Source organism: Cyprinodon tularosa, unplaced genomic scaffold (genome assembly GCF_016077235.1).
Source record: "Cyprinodon tularosa strain WSP-4 unplaced genomic scaffold, ASM1607723v1 ctg109, whole genome shotgun sequence".
In the NCBI taxonomy this organism is placed as follows: domain Eukaryota; kingdom Metazoa; phylum Chordata; class Actinopteri; order Cyprinodontiformes; family Cyprinodontidae; genus Cyprinodon; species Cyprinodon tularosa.
Genome location: NW_024037882.1, coordinates 298599 through 322444, shown reverse-complemented (window position 1 = coordinate 322444; position 23846 = coordinate 298599). Strand labels below are relative to the sequence as shown.

General features: G+C 39.0%; 1 protein-coding gene across 1 annotated transcript in view; it reads left to right on the top strand.

The window, feature by feature from the left end:
- Positions 1–774: 774 nt before the first annotated feature.
- LOC119789026 overlaps positions 775–23846 on the top strand; it is a 30565-nt gene continuing 7493 nt past the window's right edge. Inside the window, exons 1-3 of the mRNA XM_038293776.1 lie at positions 775–1129; positions 2638–2645; positions 2707–2865. Coding sequence (XP_038149704.1) covers positions 775–1129; positions 2638–2645; positions 2707–2865 — 522 coding nt within the window. The remainder of the gene's footprint in view (positions 1130–2637; positions 2646–2706; positions 2866–23846) is intronic.

Below are 23846 nucleotides of genomic sequence, written 5' to 3'. Positions count from 1 at the left end.
TTTGCTTAGAAAGTTCCCAAATCTTTGATTAATTTTAAAGAAAGCTTTTGTTGATTTCGAACTAACATCATAAGGTTCTAAACAAAGGAGTCTAAACAAAGTCATATCGAAAAATCAGTTACCAAACACAATAAATGTAATAAAAATTAGTTTGTACAAAGTGTTAGTTTAGGAGCCTTGTTAATATGACTCTTTTTCCCCAAGAAAGAACTGTCTTTAGATAATCTGAATGATACTAAAGACATTATAAAGAAAATGCATTAAAAATGTATCTTTGCTCTATAAAAAGAAAAATTATACCTTTATTGGAAAACTCTTATATATAATATATATTTATATATAAATATAAATATGCACTGCTCAAAAAATATCCACTGAGGAAGCAACACTGATTAACAATCATTTTCACCCGTCGCTGTGCAAATGGAATAGAAAAGAGGAGGAAATTTACTGGCAGTTAGCTAGACACCCTCAATAAAGGAGTGGTTTTGCAGGTGGGACCACAGACCTCTTCTCAGTACCTATGCTTTGTGGTGGATGTATTCTTCCCTTTTGAATGTTTGGGTGGTTTCACACTTGTGGTAGCAGGAGATGCACTCTGCAGGACACTTGCATTTGGCAAAGAAAACCAAGATTAAAAAAATCACCACTGTGTTCTTCACATATGAAAGCAGTTTCACACTGAGCATAAGTGACAGAGTCTGGAGACTGTGCAAAGTGGGATCTGCTGCATGCAACATCATTCAGCAAGACCGGTTTGGCAGTGGGTCAGAAATGGTGTGGGATGGCATTTCTTTAGAGGGCTGCACAGGCCTCCAGTGGCTCACCAGAGGTAGCATGATCCTCAGACCCCTTGTCAGACCATATGCTGGTGCTATTGACCCTGGGTTTGGAGTGTGTCAGCGGTTCCTGCAAGATGAAGGCATTCAAGCTATGGACTGGCCCGTCCCTTCCCTAAACCTGAATCTGACTGAGCACATCTGGGACATCATGTCTCGATCAATCCACATTACAGTCTGTAATGTTGCACCACAGACTGTTCAGGAGTTGGTTGATGCTTTAGTCCAGGTCTGGGAGGATAATTCTCATGAAACCATTCGCCACCTCATCAGGAGCATGCCCAGAGGATGTACAGTAGAGGGGTCAATACTCACATGGTAACCACACACAATACTGAACCTCATTCGGACCTGCTGTATGGAATTAAATCGAAGTTGGATCAGCCTGTAGTGTGTTTTAATTTTGTGTGACTCCAAATTCAGGCATCCATTGGTTAATACATGTGATTTCCATGTATGATTTCTGTGTGATTTTGTTTTCAGCACATTCAACTTTGTACAGAACAAAGTATTCAATGAGAATACTTTGTTCATTCATTCAGATCTAGGAACAGAAAAAAAAAACACGGACATCTTTGCTTGCTCTGATTTCTATCATTTCTCTGACTGATTTTCAATGGTTACATGCATGAAGCAGTTCAAGTGCATGCGTCTGCAATTACAGTCTCATCAGCAGAAACCAAAGTGGAGCACACAATAAAAGCAACGTTCAGTTGACCAGCAGAAATGTAGTGTAAAGTCATTTACACCAATCGTATATTTAATGCTAGTCACAAAAACAAGGTTAAAGATTAGCAGATATTTTAATATTTTGATTTAAACACAAACATTGGTGCTCTGGTGACAGTGAAGGTTTCAAGGTAGAATAAATAACTTTGATAGTATTTAAGGAGCAGTTGTGAGTGAGATATGTGTTATTTTAGAATGTGTTTCTGTCCAATAGGTTTAACCTGTTTTAAACATGTTCACAGGCAAAACTCTTACATGTATTTACCAAAAGCCATGTGAACAAAAACAAAGCATTAAATTATGCAGGACAACAATTTTCATCAAAAATCCCTTCCAGAAAGTGAGGAACTAGTTAAATATAACTGAGGGCCAAAAATAATTTTACAGTAGCACATGGAACCAAAGGCCATAGCATAATTTCAGGTGTGGTAATAGTATGTTGCAATAGCGGGAATTGCCATCTATGTCTAGTTAGAAAGATGAGAAGGGTTTTGTTACTCAGAAAAGAATGTGTTTTTATCCAACAGGTTTCAGCTCTGTCATTTGAACTTTGTGTTGTAATTCAATTCAATTCAGGTTATGTATATAGTGCCAATTCACAACACATGCCACTTTAAGCCACTTTACAAAGACATTTCAACCAGATCATGCAGTCAGTTTGGTTCAAAGTTTTCTATCTAAGGAAAACCAGGTTATTGCATCGACTCATTGACTTAAAGGCAATCCCTCACACCAAGTATGCATGTAGTGCCAGGGGAGAGGAAAACTCCAGCACATTCTCAATATTTAATTCATGGAACATGCTGTTTTTGAGATGACCTAAATTAAAAAGGTCACATGATTTTTCCACCATTTAAACAAAGGACATTTTAAGTTTCTCTCTTATCAACAGATGTGTAGAGTGTGGTGTTTTTTTCCCAATCTCTGACATAAATGCTGAGTCCCTGTGTGCTGTTGGGATCATTCTCTTCCCTTGCCAGTATAATCACTTGTCTCATTACACTAATTAAAACCAAAACACCCTAGCAGACAAAATGATTCAGAAGTTATTGTGTCTTCTCCTTTGCAGGGAACCCAGTGAGTCAAAACAACTTCTCCACCAAAGCATTTGCTTGCTGTTTGATGTTTTTGTGACCAGGCCCAGCACCCCTTCAATGACCACATCAGTGTCTGTACGATGCAGATCATTAGTGGTTTCATAACCAACACAAAGGCCATATCTGTGTCACTCTGTGACTTCAGCAAAGCTCCGTCAAATATTGTTCACCTTAACAAATCTCTGCCTCTGGCCTTTTTTGTACCGTAAATGCTACCATCATTTTTTAACTCTCAGCCCTCTACACACACACACACACACACACACACACCTGTGTAGGCCCCTGAGCTTACCTGTGTTCAAAGTGGAGATAAAAGCTGACACGTACACCCAACCACCTGCATTTAACCAGCAGTCTCTGGAACAGCGAGGCCCCCCTCCTACTCTACCACACTGCACTGACACACACTGCAGTCATCTACACTATATTGCCAAAAGTATTTGCTCACCCATCCAAATTATTGGAATCAGGTGTTCCAATCACTTCCATGGCCACAGGTGTATAAATTCAAGCACCTAGGCATGCAGACTGTTTTTACAAACATTTGTGAAAGAATGGGTCGCTCTCAGGAGCTCAGTGAATTCCAGCGTGGAACTGTGATAGGATGCCACCTGTGCAACAAATCCAGTCGTGAAATTTCCTCGCTCCTAAATATTCCACAGTCAACTGTCAGCTGTATTATAAGAAAATGGAAGTGTTTGGGAACGACAGCAACTCAGCCACGAAGTGGTAGGCCACGTAAACTGACGGAGCGGGGTCAGCGGATGCTGACGCGCATAGTGCGAAGAGGTCGCCAACTTTCTGCAGAGTCAATCACTACAGACCTCCAAACTTCATGTGGCCTTCAGATTAGCTCAAGAACAGTGCGCAGAGAGCTTCATGGAATGGGTTTCCATGGTCGAGCAGCTGCATCCAAGCCATACATCACCAAGTGCAATGCAAAGCGTCGGATGCGGTGGTGTAAAGCACGCCGCCACTGGACTCTAGAGCAGTGGAGACGCGTTCTCTGGAGTGACGAATCGCGCTTCTCCATCTGGCAATCTGATGGACGGGTCTGGGTTTGGCGGTTGCCAGGAGAACGGTACTTGTCTGACTGCATTGTGCCAAGTGTAAAGTTTGGTGAAGGGGGGATTATGGTGTGGGGTTGTTTTTCAGGAGCTGGGCTTGGCCCCTTAGTTCCAGTGAAAGGAACTCTGAATGCTTCAGCATCCCAAGACATTTTGGACAATTCCATGCTCCCAACTTTGTGGGAACAGTTTGGAGCTGGCCCCTTCCTCTTCCAACATGACTGTGCACCAGTGCACAAAGCAAGGTCCATAAATACATGGATGACAGAGTCTGGTGTGGATGAACTTGACTGGCCTGCACAGAGTCCTGACCTCAACCCGATAGAACACCTTTGGGATGAATTAGAGCGGAGACTGAGAGCCAGGCCTTCTCGTCCAACATCAGTGTGCAACCTCACAAATGCGCTTCTGGAAGAATGGTCAAAAATTCCCATAAACACACTCCTAAACCTTGTGGACAGCCTTCCCAGAAGAGTTGAAGCTGTTCTAGCTGCAAAGGGTGGACCGACGTCATATTGAACCCTATGGATTAGGAACGGGATGTCACTTAAGCTCATATGTGAGTCAAGGCAGGTGAGCAAATACTTTTGGCAATATAGTGTATCTTACTCAGCCTACCGGGTCTCTAATTATGAACCGGGTGGGTGACTCCCTCTGGAATGTTTATTGTAACATCGTTCTGCTTTATCCTCTTGAAAGGATAAGGAAAAAAAAGGGGGGAAACATTTACAGATGCAGAAGGGTAGGTTTATTGGTATCATTAAGTTTTTCAATTTGTTCATGAACAATATATTCTTGAAAGTAACTTTGGGAATTTCGTGATGAATAGACAATCATTTGATAAATGATAAAAAGATGGAACACAATTGTTTGGTTCTTAAATATTTTAATTGTTTTTCTTTGGGTTTTCTTATGTTTGTATATATTTTATTTGCACACTATAAAGAATTTTGTGATTTTTATCTGTGAAAAATGCTATTTGAATTAAGTTTACCAACTTAGTCTTAATAAATATGTTTTAGTATTTTTTGTTTGTTTTAAGTGCAACACATCTTAAAGAACTTAGAAAATTGTCTAGTGGAATTTACAGGCTACAGGCCCTTTAAGTACCGGCCTAAAAATCTACTTACTTATCAAAGGTTCAGGGAAAATGTCAAGTTGCAATTTAATATGACACTTGCTCCCAATAGCAGACTGTAAGTTCAGACAAAGAACCCTGTAAGCTCTAAGACAGTAGACTTTAGGTGCTATAAAAACATGCATGTCCAAGACAAGCTTAATAAAATGATACGTTTGCAAAATGTCTGCTTGTAGGTTTAAAAAAAGTTCCCTGCAATTTTGAGGAAAGTAGTGCAAGTTCCAGGAAAGCATCATAAAAGCTTTTTGAAACCATTCTCTAAATATAGTCTTATTTACAGAATGGAATATAGTCTGAGCGTGGTTGTCCTGCAATGCTTTGAGATAAAGCAACAGTTAATGGGAACAGCAACAGCTTAATAACGGTTTGTCCAAGACCAACCTTTATTAATTAAATAGAATGATATAGAGTAATTCTAAGTTCTATTGAACCATCAGAACATAAAGGAAAAAGTAAATTCCCTTTCCTACCAAATGTAAAAGAATTTAATATAACATGACAATACACCTTTAAATTTGAGTTCAACAATGTGTTCATTTTGTGGAAATTACCATCTCAGCTCAAGGAAATGCTCTTTTGTACCAGGAAAGTATCCTATAAGTTCCAGGAAAGCTGTTTTAAAGATATACCGGTAATACATACAGACCTGAGAGTATAGGCTTTAAGATCCAGTCCTGCAAATTATTGTTAGTATCCTATAGATTCCATGAAAGTTACCAACCCTAAAACCTTTATGCCAGTTGTGTCAAAGGTACACACATTTGTTACTTAAGTAGAAGTATAGATACTGCAGTTTAAAAACACTCTGGTAAAAGTTGAAGTATCAACTTCACCTCTTTAATCAAGTAAAAGTGAAAAGTATGTGCCCTAAAAACTATTTAAAATATAAAAGTATAAAGTAAACTTTCCAAAAAAAAAAAAAAAAAGCCAGGTGCCACGATATTAATTGAAAACTCAATTTTACGACTAATTTGGAAGATTCTCTGAGATAGGGCCAAGGATGAGGGAGGTATTGTTGGTCTCCATCTCCCAATACGCTCTCGCCTGTGTCCGACCTTTCAGACATTTTAAGATCTTTTTCTGAATCCTACATTGTAGCATGGCATAGACAATTCACGTTTGCAGTTTGAAGAACACCTGCTTGCTTCTGATGATTTCCTTTAGCTAACCAATGAGTGTTTGCCTTACATGACTCATCCAATTACACTAGTTTCCACTAGATGTGGATGGTGCCAATGATCTGCATTGGATGGCACACATAACGTGAAATAAATATTTATAAACATTAAGCCGAAGCCAAGAGTAACAAGTAACGTTTGTTTTAAAAATGTAAAGAATAGAAATTACAGATACTTGTGTGAAAATGTAATGAGTAGAAGTCAGAAGTAGGAAGAAAAATAAGTAATGGAGTAAAGTATAGATACCTAAAAACTATACTTACGTACAGACACCTCTGCTCTACGTATGTAAGACCTAAAGTTTCTAAAAAGTCTTGCAAGTTTTAGTAAAATCCGCTTGTTTTTTTGTTTGTTTTTTTGTTAGTTCTATGTTTCCAAAGAGGATATTTTGTGTTTTAGTGTGTGACTGCCTCTGAATAAAATAGTCTTATTTGAGAGTTTAGAGGTTAAGATGGGGGTGTGGTTCGGTGGAGCAGTGGTTAGCGCACATGACCCATGTACAGAGGCCTAAGTCTTCGAAGCTGCCGACCTGGGTTCGAATCTGGCCTGTGGTCCTTTGCCGCATGTCTCTCCCCTTTCCTGTCAGCCTACTCACCATAGCCGCAAGTGCTGTAAGAACTTTAAAAAAAATAAGGTTAAGATGCTGAATATGCAGGGCTTATTATTATGAAGAATAATATCAAACAAAATAAAATATACTAATGCATACCATTCAGTTAAAAAAGCTAATAAAGATGATGAGATAAAACAGACAGTCTCAGTAAGCTCAGGAGGAAAAACATGAAAAGATTTCCCTTAGCTAAACTTTAAAACCTTATTTCAAATTTTCTAACACCACTTGATAGAATATTAAATCTATGGCAGCTTAATATTATTTGAGATGTGAATTGTTTGTGTAGTCTCCTCCTCATACAGCACAGTATCCTTAGTTTAGCCTATAGGTGCTCTTTTTGCTCTAAATTTGTCCATCAGCCACTAAGTGCAAACACAGCTAAGCCTCAAAGGTTTACAAGAAAACCAAAAACCAAATCTGAAGGATACCAGTTCTCATAAACCACAGCTTGGTTTCTGCATAAGTAATCAATCCCTATTGAGAAAATTCTGTCAAAGTGGCTGATTCAGTTTGGTTTACATTTTATTTAAAGAAATAGAGATGGGGTAGGTAGGGTTTTTTAAACAGGAATATTTTTGAATTCTTTAAATCTGTTTAAATTAGGGCTGCACATATGCCGCACTGTTGCCTTGCAGCAAGAAGGTCCTGGGTTTGATTCCCAGCCTCCTGGGTTTCCTCCCACAGTACAAAGACATGAATTATTGTTAAAGGTTTCCTTAAGTGTGAGTGAGTATGTGCATGGCTGTATGTCTCTGTGTTGCCCTGTAATGGACTGTCGACCTGTCCAGGGTTTACTCTGCCTTTCACCCATAGAGTGCTGGAGATAGGTACCTGCCTCACCATGACCCTGACGGATTAAGCAGGGGAAAATGGATGGATGGTTTGAACTATAAAATCCTTCTGAACTACACAATGTAAAAGGGTAATAACAACTTTGCTGTGAGAATAGATGGACTCAGATTGACTGTTATATTGCTCCAGGGCACATGTTCACAGTGATTCAGCAAAATATGAGTATGTGTGTGTGTTTGTGTGCGTGCGTGTGTGTAAGTGCAATAACATAAAAAAACATACAGCCAAAAACAACTGCAATATGCTGCAACTGCATATATAATAATATTATATAAAGACAAAAAAGTAGGAAGTAGGCTACAAATCGTGGGACATACTGGGTAGCAGCAAGTTATAGCTTGTTTTTGAGTTTTGGTAAGTTTAAGTCAATTTATGTTATCTATCTGACATTTTTTGAGTTCTAATAAATACGCATTTTACCAAGAAGCAGAGAACTTTGCCCAGTATGAATTAGGAATTAGAGTTTTAGTCATTTAGCTTGCTAGGAGAAGATCACCTGAGTGTTGTTACATACTCTATCTCTGGTGTTGGGTCAGATTTTAATCAGATTTATTTTTTAATGTTTTATTTTTTTCTGGTTGCTAAATACTATCAATAGCTGACAAACATATGTATTTGTGGTTAAACTTAAAAAAATTTCAAGTGGCCTTAAAACTTGCCTTATCAAAAGTAATGGTAAAAGAAAGATGACCATAAAGAAATCAAAGGTTGTCCATTTTGCACAACATATATTTAGCTTGTCAAAAAATATATATATATTTTATAGAAATTTGTCAGTCACTTGTGGTGTGAGGTATTTTGCTAATAACTGCAAAGCAGTGCCTGGATTTTAAATATAAAAAAAAATTCAGGGCGACAATGATGTTGGTGACTTTATAGCTCTGAATCAGAGATCCTTTTGGAAAGAAGGTTAACAGTTAAAATCTGCGAATGGTTAACTTGGAGTACTGACTGAACTTTGTGGCGAGTTTACTGCTCAAAATTAAAATCTGTCGAAGATTTAGTTGAAAGCCAAAAGGATGCGAGTTATTATTGCCATGGCGTCCAGTGACTACAGCAGCTTGTGGGAATCATGCCACAATTGGATCTTTGTTGTGGTCTGAAGGCGACAGAGCATCTGAGTCACAGGACGGCAAACTTAGCATTTAAAACATCTGCTTGGACAACGACATTGACCCGCCAGACACCAGAGGAAAAATAAAAAATAAATGAAAGAAGAGAGCGTTTCTTTGCATTTGAACTGATGGGCACTCTCTTCAGGGTTATTATGGAGCCTTCAAAGTATAACAGAAAGGGGTTGCTACGCTTAGTCAACCTCAATTCAAACGTTCTGTTATAACACAAACAACTCCGAGGGTTTAGTTTTTTGAATTACTCTGAGGCCAGGCTTGTTTTTACACTGTGCCTCTTTTCTTCCAAGTTAAACCCTAAGAACCAGGAAAACATCCTGAGATCAGTGTTTCTTTTTATTTTATCCACCGAAGGGAAGCAGTGAGAGAACCACAGTCCACCATGCGTGTAATGTAAACTGCTGATGAGAAACACACTTTTGAGGACACATGGCATTGAAAGGGTGACATTGTTTACAAGACTTCAATACAAAGAGGATGACAAGAGTCTTGACGTCAAACCTAATGTCAGCAAATAATCACTCTGTGGCAGAGTGAAAACAAGAACACAGTTTTATGGTGTCACAAATCTACAGCGAACATAATCCACCAACCCAGTTTAAAACCACAGTAAACAAGAACAACTTGATATGACTTAGAGTTCCAACTTATACATAGAGCCAGCTTTCTAACAGTTACCACTCATATATTCATGTTTGGCTCGTCTTAAAGAGTCTCAGTTGAGATTGGAACCAAATTAAAGAGGATGACAATCTGTGGGGTCTGTGATCCTCTCACACTCAATGAGAAGCAAGATGGATTCTTTCTTTTGAATAAAAGTAAACCTAAACATAGGAAGTGAAAGATTTCACTACCAACATGACCATAATGGAAATCATGAAACGATTTAAGGAAAGTGTTAAGAGTGTTGTTGTTATACACTATATTGCCAAAAGTATTTGCTCACCCATCCAAATTATTGGAATCAGGTGTTCCAATCACTTCCATGGCCACAGGTGTATAAATTCAAGCACCTAGGCATGCAGACTGTTTTTACAAACATTTGTGAAAGAATGGGTCGCTCTCAGGAGCTCAGTGAATTCCAGCGTGGAACTGTGATAGGATGCCACCTGTGCAACAAATCCAGTCGTGAAATTTCCTCGCTCCTAAATATTCCACAGTCAACTGTCAGCTGTATTATAAGAAAATGGAAGTGTTTGGGAACGACAGCAACTCAGCCACGAAGTGGTAGGCCACGTAAACTGACGGAGCGGGGTCAGCGGATGCTGACGCGCATAGTGCGAAGAGGTCGCCAACTTTCTGCAGAGTCAATCACTACAGACCTCCAAACTTCATGTGGCCTTCAGATTAGCTCAAGAACAGTGCGCAGAGAGCTTCATGGAATGGGTTTCCATGGTCGAGCAGCTGCATCCAAGCCATACATCACCAAGTGCAATGCAAAGCGTCGGATGCGGTGGTGTAAAGCACGCCGCCACTGGACTCTAGAGCAGTGGAGACGCGTTCTCTGGAGTGACGAATCGCGCTTCTCCATCTGGCAATCTGATGGACGGGTCTGGGTTTGGCGGTTGCCAGGAGAACGGTACTTGTCTGACTGCATTGTGCCAAGTGTAAAGTTTGGTGAAGGGGGGATTATGGTGTGGGGTTGTTTTTCAGGAGCTGGGCTTGGCCCCTTAGTTCCAGTGAAAGGAACTCTGAATGCTTCAGCATCCCAAGACATTTTGGACAATTCCATGCTCCCAACTTTGTGGGAACAGTTTGGAGCTGGCCCCTTCCTCTTCCAACATGACTGTGCACCAGTGCACAAAGCAAGGTCCATAAATACATGGATGACAGAGTCTGGTGTGGATGAACTTGACTGGCCTGCACAGAGTCCTGACCTCAACCCGATAGAACACCTTTGGGATGAATTAGAGCGGAGACTGAGAGCCAGGCCTTCTCGTCCAACATCAGTGTGCAACCTCACAAATGCGCTTCTGGAAGAATGGTCAAAAATTCCCATAAACACACTCCTAAACCTTGTGGACAGCCTTCCCAGAAGAGTTGAAGCTGTTCTAGCTGCAAAGGGTGGACCGACGTCATATTGAACCCTATGGATTAGGAACGGGATGTCACTTAAGCTCATATGTGAGTCAAGGCAGGTGAGCAAATACTTTTGGCAATATAGTGTATGTCTAATGATTACCAGCAGGCAACATCCAAAGTACTGGTTAACATTTTAAATATATAAACCTATTTAGCAGCCAGAATGTTTCTAAATCCTTCAAGGTAGAATGGGGTTATTAGTTTCTTTGATTTGCAGGGTTTCTTTCTTTTAATGCTTGCTTTTCATTCATTTTGTTTTTGAATAACCATTTTCAGAGAATCATCATTTAAGCCAAAATACCCCTTAAACTTTATCACATTTTGTTGCAGCTCAAGCTTCATGTTTTGAAAGACTAACACAGAGTAAAGCATTATTTTAAAGAAAAATAAAATACTAGATTGTTTTAATATTATAATACGATAAAAGATATTTTATCAAATTTAGCCCTGTGTGTCAAGGTTTATAGTACCACTTATAATTGTAATCACAGCTGAAGAGCTTATTGAATCACTACTAGCTTTGCATGTTGGGAGGTTTTTATTTTGGTTCAGCTTTTTCCTCATTCTAATTTGCAAAAAAAGAAAACAAAAGCTCACATTTCATCACACTGGATGGACTGAAAACAACAATAACAACACATGTTCCAAATTACCTCCATTAAATTTAGATCTGGGCTGGTTATAGACTATTCTAGCACATAAATGGTGTGTTTTGTCCCAAGGTTTTTGTTTATTCTATTTTGCTCTTTACTGAAATCAGATTTATTAAGTATTTTCTTTTTTTAACATGATAGTCCAGTGTTTACCATCTATCTTCCTCGTATTTTCATTCCTACATCATGATGTCACCACTATTATATCGTTTGTAATGATGGTGGATCATTTGGATTGTTCGTTTTTTCCGCCAGTATGAGTTTAGAATGATGGTCAACGGGTTCAATTTTGGTCTTATCTGTCGGGAAAACCTTCTTTAATATGTAAATTGGAAATGAGACTTCTCAAAGCTCTTTTCTTTTTCTACAACAGCCTTCTACTTGGATTTCTCAGCTTCTTCTGTTTTAATGCTTCCTTTCCTGTCAGGTTGGAGTGCTATGCATTAGCAGATCTGTAATTTTACAAAATTCTTCCACAGAGGGTTGCATAATTCTCTATCAGATGTTCAAAGCTTGGGGTATTTTTTTTTTTACACAGAAAGCCAGCTTTAAACTTCTCCACCACCTACTCCTGACCAACTGTGTTCATTGGTCTTCATGATACTATTTATTCAATAAAGTTCTCTGACAAACCTCTAAGGCGTCCAAAGAACATAGGGTTATTTATACTGAGGGTAAATTACACACAGGTGGAGCTGCTATGTAACATCTGAAGGCATTTAGCTGCAATTTATTTTATTTAGGAGTAAAAAAGGTCAAATGGTTTTTACACTTCAAATATTTCTTCCAAAGGAAACAAAACATTCTATACTTATTTAACTGATATTTGCAGCTGTAACATTACAAATTGGGGAATTGTTCAAGAAATGATTATGCAAATGTAAAGTTTCCCTTTGGCATTATTGTGATTTCACATGTACTTCATGCAGTTTTTTAGGAATGGGCTTAGATCTCTAAGACGGCATCGACTCTAAAAGGAGACTTTTTTAAAAATTACTTTTCAATACTACAACCTAAAATTATACATTTTCCATAATTTAGTAATTTAGGTTAAGCTGGTTGGGTAAAAGCACATCTGTCTGTGGTGTGACAAACCCAGAATGTATATTTATTTCGGGTTTAATATAACAGGAAACTTCTGCTCCAACTGCCTGTTTCCCATCAGACCAGGCTTTCTTGTTATGCGGCTTGTTGGCTGTTTGATCGGTTCCAGTCCATCTTTTGAATAATTGAGTTTTACACTGACTCAATAATCTTATGTGATAAAAGACCTCTTCGGCACAACTGTTTCTAACATCCTGTGAGCAAATATAAAGGGGTAGTGTTTTAGATTAATAGTGTCTGGTCTGGAATCCTCCATATATTTTACTGAGCAATTTAGAGTATTACATTTGAGTAATTTGTATGAGGAAAACCTAAGCTTTCAGAAAAACTTTAAAGGACTACAAATGTAAGTACTTACATTGCTTTACATAAATGAAAAAAAATACATTGATTCTACAGACTTACCTAACAGTCTATCCCAAAGTTGTGCATACCTCTGTCAGATATAGGTTTAAAGTGATGCTTCAAATTGTCCCACTGTGTTCTGATTACGACTGTCAGTTTACCACATTAATTGGATGAATTATCTACAAAGTAATGCATTATAAAATACATTTTTGTGATTAATTTCCAGTTCAATGCGCAAGCATTTTACATTTCGGGCACTGAATGACCAGGGTGGGTGTCAGTAATGCAACTAAAGCTTTTTTTTTCCAACCACCAACACCAGAAGAAGAAGAAGAAGTTCTGAATTGCGAATTTTATTTCAAAAAGAATGAAGACAGGACTGTCAAGCACAGCAACATGATTTGTAATTATTGTAAAAAGAATTCTCTTATTACCGAAGCTGCAACAGCTTGATGTATCATTTGAATGCAAAACATGTCAGGAGAAGTTAAGGGGCTACAGCTACTAGCGCTACAGTGAGCACACGTCACCAATCCCATGCTTGCTGAATCTGTTAAAGGAATGAGAAAAGCCACCAGAGGAAAACTGAATTGGACAACAATTTTGTAATGTCCTAGAAATCAAATTCTTTATTTGGCTACATTCAGCCAAGTGATTGGGAACCTTGACCCTCATCCTGCAAGGTTACCTCATTTTTCTGCCCCAACACACATGATTCTAATCAATGAGTCACTGTACAGAATTTCATAGGCTGTGCGGGAGCAGGTTTGCATGAAAACCTTTAAGGACTGTGGCCCTTGAGGGCCCTATGACTACTTTAGCAGATATAGGATTAAAATGTGATGAATTAGATTCATTATTTACAAATCCTGTAATTAATTAGCTTGATTTTTTTTTTATTGCCTGAGCCCTACTTCTGATTGCGGTTTGATCTTGAAATTGTTTGAAGACACTAAAGATTGGCTGCACAAGATCTGCAGCAGGTAGCACTGTTGCCTTGCAGCAAGAAGTTTCTCGGTTTGATTCCTGGCTCGGGGTCTTTCTGCGTCTAGTTCGCATGTTCTCCCTGTGCATGCTTTGGTTCTCTCCGGGTACTCCGGCTTTTCCCATAGTCCAAAAACATGACTGTTAGGTTAATTGGCTTCTCTAAATTCTCCTTAGGTGTCAGTGTGTGAGTGAATGCTTGCGTGTGCCGTTTGCCTCTGTGTTGCCCTGCAATAGACTGACAACCAGGGTGTACCTCTCACCCATAGCCTGCTGCTCGGGACCCCAGCAGGGATAAGCGGGTCAGAAAATGGATGGACACTAAAGATTAGATTAATAGCAGAGATTCCTCCTAATCATCAGACAAATTGTCAAAATACAAATGAATTCCAACAAAGCTTTAAATTAAAGATTAAGAAGATTCTTTTCAGACATTCTATTTCAATGTCTCAAGTTACAATATAAGACAGAGTGCTACAGGAGATCCTTTCTGCCTGCAGACAACTTGTTGAAGGGACCCTTATAATATGGGTAACAATAAATGTTGATCTCCTTGGGATCAATAGAGTATTTCTTAATTGAATTTAACCTATTTATATGTCAAGTTCTGTTATAGTATTCTATATTTTGCATATGCCTGTTTCATTTCATATCACAAACCTTTTGGTTAAATGAAAACAATTCTGTCTAAATCTGTCAGAATAATATCCTTGCCTTGGCAGTGTTTATGTCAGTATGGTCTTTTATTAGGTTCAACTTGCTAGGACCATTTTATTTTCAGATCTAGCATAATTACTTACATTATAGCATTGATTTAAACAGGTGTTCATGGTGTTAATGGTGTTAATGACATTACATTTCAAAGTTTCTACAGATCCGTCTGAAATGAAGCCTGACGAGGACATTTAGAAGATGTTAAAATAACTTACAAATTCGTCCATACAATGCTGCCTTTGAACTTCAGCAATTCTATATTCCTGTCATTTGATTGACGGATTTGAAGTTTGTGTTAAACATAATAATTGATAAAGTCTAACTGATGGTTGTTTAATACTCTTAAAGTAAAGGAGTTTTTAAAATTGATGACAATTCAAAGTATCTTTTCACAAAGAACACTTTTAAGCTATATTATTGTATAAAAAGTTTGATGAAAAGTTTAGACAGGAGGTCTTCAACAGGGGGTCCATGGAGGTACTGCACGGGGGTCACCAAAGTTTTGGTTGATTAGTCCTTTTTTTTACATTCCCTACTGCAATTGTTTCCACTAATTGAAATAACTTTAAATACACATTTGCATGAATTCAACACACTGTAGTAAACAGATAAATGGAGAATGCACACATTCAGCCACACATTCAGCTCTTTCAAGCTGGGCACTTTTTATTCACAACACCTGTCCCATCAACCAGGAATCAGAATCAGAAAAACTTTAATAATTCCAGGCCGAAATGACTCCATATTACATATGATTACAAATGACTCCATATGTAATAGAGTGAATATAGGACCAGTTTGATATAACACAATTTCATACCATATATATAATTAGGGGGTCCCCGCTCCATCTCGTCATCAATTTTGGGGTCCTTGGCCTGGAAAAGGTTGAAGACCCCTGGTTTAGACCTTATGAATGAACTCAATAGGGGCAGAGGTTTGAATACTCATTTGTTCTTTGACTTTTAAAGAAACAGCAAGAATTTACAAAGGGGGAGCATTAAAACACTCTTCAAGGCTCCTGTGATGATAATCACACATTCAGGAGCACACAAAAACAGATACACACATATGGAGTTAAAAAAAAAAGACTGAGACACCATAAGCAAACTTGTCTAGACAGTAAACAAGATCTGCCTCCCGGGCCTGAGAATGAGGGTAAACTAGATACAAACCTGATCATAAGAGACACAACAGAGGGAGAATGCCTGAAAAAAAGAAATAGTAAATAAGTTGTTTAAAGGCAAAACAAATCGATGCATTACCCTGTGTTTTATCAACAAAGTGTTATCTTGTTAAAAAGACAAAACATTAAGATTGCCCTAATAAAGCCTCAAAATCTGTAAAAGTACTAAATATTACAGGCGAGTTTGGGCATGTTACAACTGATATGGTTTCATTTCAAAGACAAGTGTTCTCTGCATACATTCAGTATCTATTTCCTGGTTCTTACTTGCTTCCAGACTGTTTGTATGTCAACACGCACACAAACACAGCTTCACAGTTCCAAAAAAACGCCACGTACGCAGAGACAGTTTCCCTTTATCACTTCTTCATCGTACAAGTTGCACAGCGGATAAGGAGAAAAACGTCTGCATAACACAAACCAAGCAAGACCTTATGCACCTTTTGAAGTTGTCTGTCTTTTTGCTTTCAAGCTGTGGCGTAATGCTGCTGGTTAAGCAGATCATTAAGAGTAATGGTTGCTGAAGATTTTGGAGCTTTATCTTTAATGGCAAGAACAAAGTTGTTGATGATCTGGGGGGATTCTGAGGCTGGATTTGATGGGAATTCCCATGCTTGCTGGAACAGTTTATGTTGAAACATTTTGATCTGTGATAACAGACAGGTGCTATCATAAATTTAAAGTCAGGGAATTACTGGCTCAGCTTTACATACTGAGACATAAGGCATGTGGGGAGGGAGATCTTGACAAAGACTAAAGGTTCTTAAACATATGCGTGAGTTTGTTGTCTGGCAGCAGTATGTCCTGGTAAATATTTGACTTTGAAATAAAAGAAGACAGTATTACATATATGTACTTGTGAACTTTTCCCCCCTTAGTCAGACAGGTACAACTAACATCAATGTGCAAAAATTAAAAAGTAAAAGAGCAGAAGTAAAGATACGGAAAAGCATTAGTGGATTTTGGATATGATATGACCTCAGTCAAGAAATATACTTTCTTCTTTTCTACATGAAATTATGTGTACCACAATTTTAGCATCTATCCATCCATCTATCTTCTCCCGCTTAGTCCTTTTCAGGGTCATGGTGGGGTCTGTACCCATCTCTGGCTGTCTATGGGCGAGAGGCAGGGTACACTCTGGAGAAGTCGCCAGTCAGACACACAAAGACGCACAACCATGAACACACACACCCACGCCTAAGGACAATTTAGAGAGGGTTTTGTCCAAACAGTTACGTGTTTAGACTTTGGGAGAAAGCCGGAGTACCCGCAGAGAGCCCATGCATGCACAGGGAGAACATGGAAATTCCATGCAGTAAGACCCCTGGCCAGGAATCAAACCCAGAACCTTTTTGCTGCGCCACCTTGCATCGCTATATTGGCATCCTTGGTTACACTGAATTGGAATGACACTTGATGTTCAAATAGGTTTGGAGCATTCAAAGACAAAGACTATTTGTCTTTGCATGAACTTCTAAGATTTCCAGTCATTTCACTCACCTGCCTAACTTTGCATGGTCTCTAATTATCATGATGATCATTGTTTTATTATGTTTGTAGGTTATTTTGAGTTGTGTTATTCTAGAATTCATATCCCCATCCCGGGGGCCAGTGGTTAGAGAGGGTTTGGTGTTTGTCTTTTCTCCAGATTGTTTCGTGGTTCCTAGGTGGAGACCAGTTTAAGTTTTTTGCAGTTCTCCTGGTACCATGTCTCATTTCTGTCGCTCAACCACTTGTTGTGATACAGCATTGCTATAAAAAAGAGGATATCAGTCTGATCAAAGCCTGACCACTGAATTACTGTCATACACCAACCCCCCTGATTTGGCTGAGACAAAAGCCCCTTTCCCGGAAATTTCCAGTTCCCCCCCGACATCACTTCCCTCAGAGAACAAACAACAGGTCTTTGCTCTCTCTCTTGCTTTTTTCTAGTTTATTATTGTTCAAAGGAAGATGAGAGGTTCACAATGGTGGTCTTTGGTTCCAAGCCTCTCCTTTAAAACTTAGAAAAATATGTGCAGATATCCTTTCGTTAGAAGCAGCTATACTCAAACCCAACCTTTGTGTTTGAGGAATGTGGTGCTTGCCAGCAGAGATTCAGGTTGTCTCTTCCAATGTGGGCTCCTCTTAGGGCTATTCATGGGAACAGGGGAAGTGTTGTGGGTGAACATGGCTTTTATAGGAGCTCTACAGAGGGGTTCAAATTTTTTGATGAAACTTCATTGTCTGCTAGCTGGTAGCAGAAAGTTCTAAGCTTCCAGTCTAGAAAGCAATCCTGCCTCTTTTTAACCATAGTCCAAATTCAGCTCATTCCTGTGAGGGACGACTGGTTAAAACTTTAGAGAAAATAGCATGAGTCAGGAAAGCAAACTGTGTAAAGCTGGAGATTAATGTTTGGATGGGTGAAAGTCAGAGCTACCGGGAGAGGCTGTCTGGTTTGGTAGCAGCTCAAAGTTTAAACCATCAGCATGTGTGAGGGTACAAGAACATCCACGTTACTACCAAGCAAAAAGTACAGGCAGGAACAAGAACATTAGATTTACAGGAAGCACCCTCCTTAATTAAATGTTGTCTGCAGAAACAAGTGCAGAGCCCGAAGTCCATAGAGGCTACATGGCCCGATCCATTCATCCCACACAGTTTGAGGGGGGAAATCAACAATCAGTGCAGGAGGCTGCCCACACAGGAGGAGCTTGTCTGCTCAAACCTGGTCTAATATAAAAAGTCACATGAGTGTGACTGAATCTGAACTACGCAGTACTTCTCTTTGCTGCCGGTTAGCCGGCAACAGCAAAGCATTTTTTTTCAAACCTCAGATCATAATTGTTGATGTGGCTAGGATAATGTAAGCCCCTTTTTTTTGATTAATTAAAAATCAGATTATTTTATTCAATTATTTACAAACAATCTGAACGATTGCCAAAAAAAGGAAGTAGCAAATATAAAAAAAACCTAAATGTGTGTTCTTGACTATAAAGCTGTTACTTAACTCAGCTCATATTGTTTATGAGTAGAAGATAGCAAGAGGAATATTTATTATTAACATGATTTTTGTATTGCATAAGTAAAACCTGTAAAAGAGTATAACATTTTCTGCATATGGATGACAAACCAGAATATAACATATCTTGGATATGGTAAGAGCTGCAGGGTCTGTTTTAACCTCATACAAAATGACAGGAAGAAACCCAAGGCAGGAATGAGCTTTTAAATCTGAAAATACACTGAATTTAGTTAACACACACAACAGCTGTGTGAAGGGAATAAAGGGCTGTAGATCATTATTGATGGGAACTCTTTATCTTAAAAAAAAAATCTGTGTATTGAAAATAGTCAACATTCATCTCAGTATTTCAAGTGAGAAACCAGAGAGGGAAGTTAATGGTTTATCAGCACTAAAGTCATTTCTCTCAGGATTAAACAGAGCTTTGAAAAAAGTTCTCAGTCTTGGCAAATACCAACTATTCTTTATTTATTTTCTCCTTTCACTTTCGATTTTTCAGAGACTTCAGCTGTTTTGCATTTCAGTCATTTAAAATATAAGACTTCCTCAGACATCTTATATTTATGAAAAAAAAGACAAGTTTCCAAGTTATATAAATATAAGTTTCAAACTTATATTTGGTATAAACTCTGTTTTGCGTCTTACTCCATGGCAAACTACCCACTCACAAGAGTTTTGGGGGGGGGTTTCTACTCCCTCCTCCCAGTTTCCACAGTGATTGATTTGCTTTTTAAAGGCTTCCTGTGTCGGGCACAGCCACTAGGCACATCTGTAAGGGTGCAGTGGCCATGCTTGGTCTGTTTTCCTCAGCAGAGCCTCTCTGTGGTGTAGTAAAGTGAGGTATCTGCCTTTTCTGTGGCCTGGGAGAATGACGTGCTCCATTATAAAAAGAACTGACTCCAATGAAAAATGAACCTTAGGTCTTAACGGGCGTTGGTCGATTGGTGGATTACAGCGCCTCAAGGGATGTAGTCAAGTCTCTGATGTTGATGCCTAAAAACAGGGAACAAAAGCAGCTGGCCTTGGAGTGATAAAGTTATACTGAGTGTTCATGTCAAGAATAGTTAAGAGATTGAGGAGTCAAATCTGAGCCCTTCCAGCTGCTGAGGATCGGCTTTGGGTTGTAATTAAGTGAATTTGAGAATAGATTCTCTCTGCTTTGAAGCCAAGTACTTCCAGTTTTGTCAGAATGAGGAAAATTTTCAATCATGAGGAAATTATCTGTTATTTTTACTTGTTGATTAAACAACAGAATATATATATATATATATATATATATATATATATATATATATATATATATATATATATATATATATATATATATATATATATATATATATATTTTTTTTTTTTTTTTTTTTTTTATAAATTTTTATAGGACAAGTTAAGACCTATTATTTCTTCTTTAGATGAGCAAGTTTAAGATCCGAAGGGGATTGATTCCAGGTGCTGCTTTAGGAGTTGGAAGTTAAATATGAAACAATGGGAGTGGCCAAATAAATGATTTGGTACTTTCTGAGAAAAGCAAGCATATAGAGCATGATGATAGCACCTAAACCCCAAAGAACAAGAGGCAATTAAGTAATAACTACCCATGAAGCATTCTATACCAAAGAAAAGATTGGTAGATAGTAAAGGTCAAGGCCAAGCAGAGTTCCCTGTTACTTAAAAAGTAATTAGTTATAGTTACTGCCAAAAAAGTAAGAGTAAATAACTCAGGTAAGATAACTATGCAGTTACTTTTTAATGATTTAAAATGTCAAAGAATTTTTGAAAAAAATGTTATTGGAATTTTAAATGCAACTAGAGGTTCATTTATGAAATATATTAATTTCATAAATTAATATGAAATTATTATTTCATTTACACATCTGAAAACATTGGAAACTAACCTGGACTATTTTGGTGTGTGTCGTTTCACAAGTGAGTTGCAATACAACTATGTAGATAAGAAGATGGTTCTTGTTTATAATAAGATAAAAATTTGATGTTTTAGAGCAAAACGGTCACGTTTCCATGAAATAAAACATGTCAGTAGTTTTTACTAGGCAGAAGTCAAACTGAAGAAACTGATTGTTTGCCTACATCCACCTACGACACAGCTAAAAGCTTTGAACCACACCTCCATGAAAGCCAATAGGCATCCAAAGTTCATCTTAAAAGGCCTACGAGCCGCAACTCGTCTGCTACCTAGTGCGCAGGCAGTGGAAGCGCTGTGTGACTTAATTCTTATGAACCCGTTTCAACCCACCACCAGTCCCTCCTCCACCATCGTAGCTAAAGCTTCATTGGAGTTTCATTGCTACTGGACTCTTTCTGCGTTCCACGTCTTATCTCAACCGGTCCGGCAGAAGACCGCCACGTTGAGCCTGGTTCCGTCAGAGGTTTCTTCCCAACGGGGAGCTTTTCCTCCCCACTATCGCTTCATACTTGCTCATCATGGACAGGTCCTCTCAACCTGTGTTATCCAACTGGACTTCCATCTTCCAGGTCCCTGAGTGAAGCTCTAGTATCAGCTCATGCAATCCACTGGATCTCCCCATCAAGCTCAGCATACCGTCTCGCTAACTAGCAGTCTACAGACTGACCAACTTCATCTATCTCTACACTACCACCAGTATCAGGCCTGGGGGGAAATGGCCATGTTCTTTTCTCATGTTCCTGCATATCTATCAAAATTCAGTGCTATGTTTCCTGCCGAGGTCTGAGCACCAAAGATCAATTGTATCAATAAATTTCTTCGAATTGTCCTTTCTCTTCATCTGAGTTTTTCAGATTGAATTATTATTATTCAATGAATGGTATGTGGAAACATGGCCTTAACAGCAGGACTACACCTTTAGAGATTGGTTTTTATCTTGCAATTTGGTTGAACAAGCACTTTTCTGACAAGCTTTTCAAAATGCAGTGTGACTCATCTTAAGAAAGAGTTACAGTAGTGTATCCTGCACGACATACTCTGACTCCAGCAGTCTCACTTCTCCTGGGACAAACATCTTCATCTCTCGTCTGGAGAAATCCAACTTTTGTTGTTTAGATTTGTTCGCACCATCATTTCCAACTTCTAGCAACAGCGTGTTTAGACTCTAGCTTAAAGTTGCAGTACACTCTTTCTACATGTGTTTCTTGAGATTACTTGTGTTATTTTTAGCCAATGACTGTTTTGTTGCCTGGTTACCAGCAGCCTATCCCAGTAGTCAATGGGCGAGAGGTGAGGTGCACCCTTGACAGTCTACCAGTCCAAGACAAATAACAATGCACATGCACACTCACTCGTAAGGGCAATTTGGAATCTTTCATCAACTTAACATGCAGGTTTTTGGACTGTGGGAGAATACTGGAGAACCTGGAGAAAACCCACACAGATACAAGAAGAACATGCAAAGTCCAAACAGAAATGTCCTTGGGATGCACAAAAAAGATGAAAAAGAACGGTCAAGTATTTTCTCCATGACTGTTTGTGTAGATATTTATTCATAAGAAAATAACTGCAAGAGGGTAACTGCCTTTGCTTTGCTCTTTTAAAACAGTGAACACCAACTAGCAAGGCTGGACAGTACCTTAGTTTGTTTTAAAATTATGCACCGTTTTATGCCAATGTAGCATTTTTTCACCGTGTTCTTCTACATTATCCTATCTACTTTATGCCTGTGTTCCTCGCCCTTCACTGGCATGGCATAAGTATTACAACTCATGGCATTTTTACCACAAAATCTGTCAGTGTCATGATGGATCAAAGGAGCAAGCCCATATGCAGAACACACTGAGGAGGCAGGGAAAAAATTCAAATGTTTATTAAAAGTTCTGAACACGAGATCATAAACAAGTTCTGAGACTGGTTCACTGAAGTCTTGACTGGGACCGGAGACTGTTGGTTAGCAGAGTTCATGAGAAGCTAAGCGTCTAGCTTCAGGCTTAGCATGGCAGACCTTGATCTGAGCTTCCAGCTCACTGCAGAGAACAACACGGAATATCCACATAGGATTCTTCAGGCTGAGCATCCAGCTCATTGCAGAGAACAACAGGGAATATCCACATAGGATTCTTCAGGCTGATTCCACATAGGAATTTTCAGGTAAACTCCACATAGAAGTCTTCAGGTTAAATCCACATAGGAATCTTCAGGTTGGCTCACCAGGGCAGATTAGCAGGTTAGGCTCACCTAGAGCTTCAGGCTAGAGACAGGTTTCCTGTGAGGCACAGACAAATGAGAGATTAGAATCTGATCTCACACTTGAGACAACTAAGATTAAATCTGTAACAGAGGCTCAGGTAGCTACCAAACTAAGATCAACACTGCGGCGTGGAAGCAAGGTCCGGCAGGAGCTTATAAAGGGGAGGTCTCCTGATGAGTAGATGAACAGTGTTGGGCACGTTACTTTGAAAAAGTAATTAGTTATAGTTACTAGTTACTTCTCCCAAAAAGTAACTGAGTTACTAACTGAGTTACTCCACAATAAAAGTAACTAGTTACTAGTAAAAGTAACTATTGCGTTACTTTTGCGTTTCTCGCCCCCGTAAACATCACCACCCAGCCCCCACCTTCTCGCGGTGTGTTTCCAAAGCCAGCTGAATAGAGCGGACGACAAAGACAAGAACCTGCAGAGAGTTTTGCATTTCTTGTAACTCAATGTAAATTACATCAGGGGGGAACGCCATGTGAAGTTTTTTAACAGGGCATTCAGATCTGGTGAGTATATGAAATTAATAACTGGGGATGTCTAATTCTGAAATCCTGTGTGTTTGGGTTGTTATAGATACTGCAACATCTATCTATCATCTATCTATCTAGATGTATACTCTGTGTGTGACATAAAATATGGATCTCCATCCCTGCCACAAAGGCCATCAAATAATGTTTAAAATAAAAAATACAGTAGGTTGAAAAGGCAGAGTATCCATCCATCCATCCATCCATCCATCCATCCAGATTTCTCCCTTTCATTTGATCGTTCACGCTCTCCATAGTTTTCCTGTGGCGCGAGCACAGGGCGACTGTGGCGCGCCTTTAGCGAGCATGCGCGTTTCCTGTCGCTTGCGCGGTGATTCTTGCCGCCTGCGCTGTGCAGAGATGCAGGGGAAACCGTTATGTGATGGGGAAACGCAGCTCGACGTAACACCG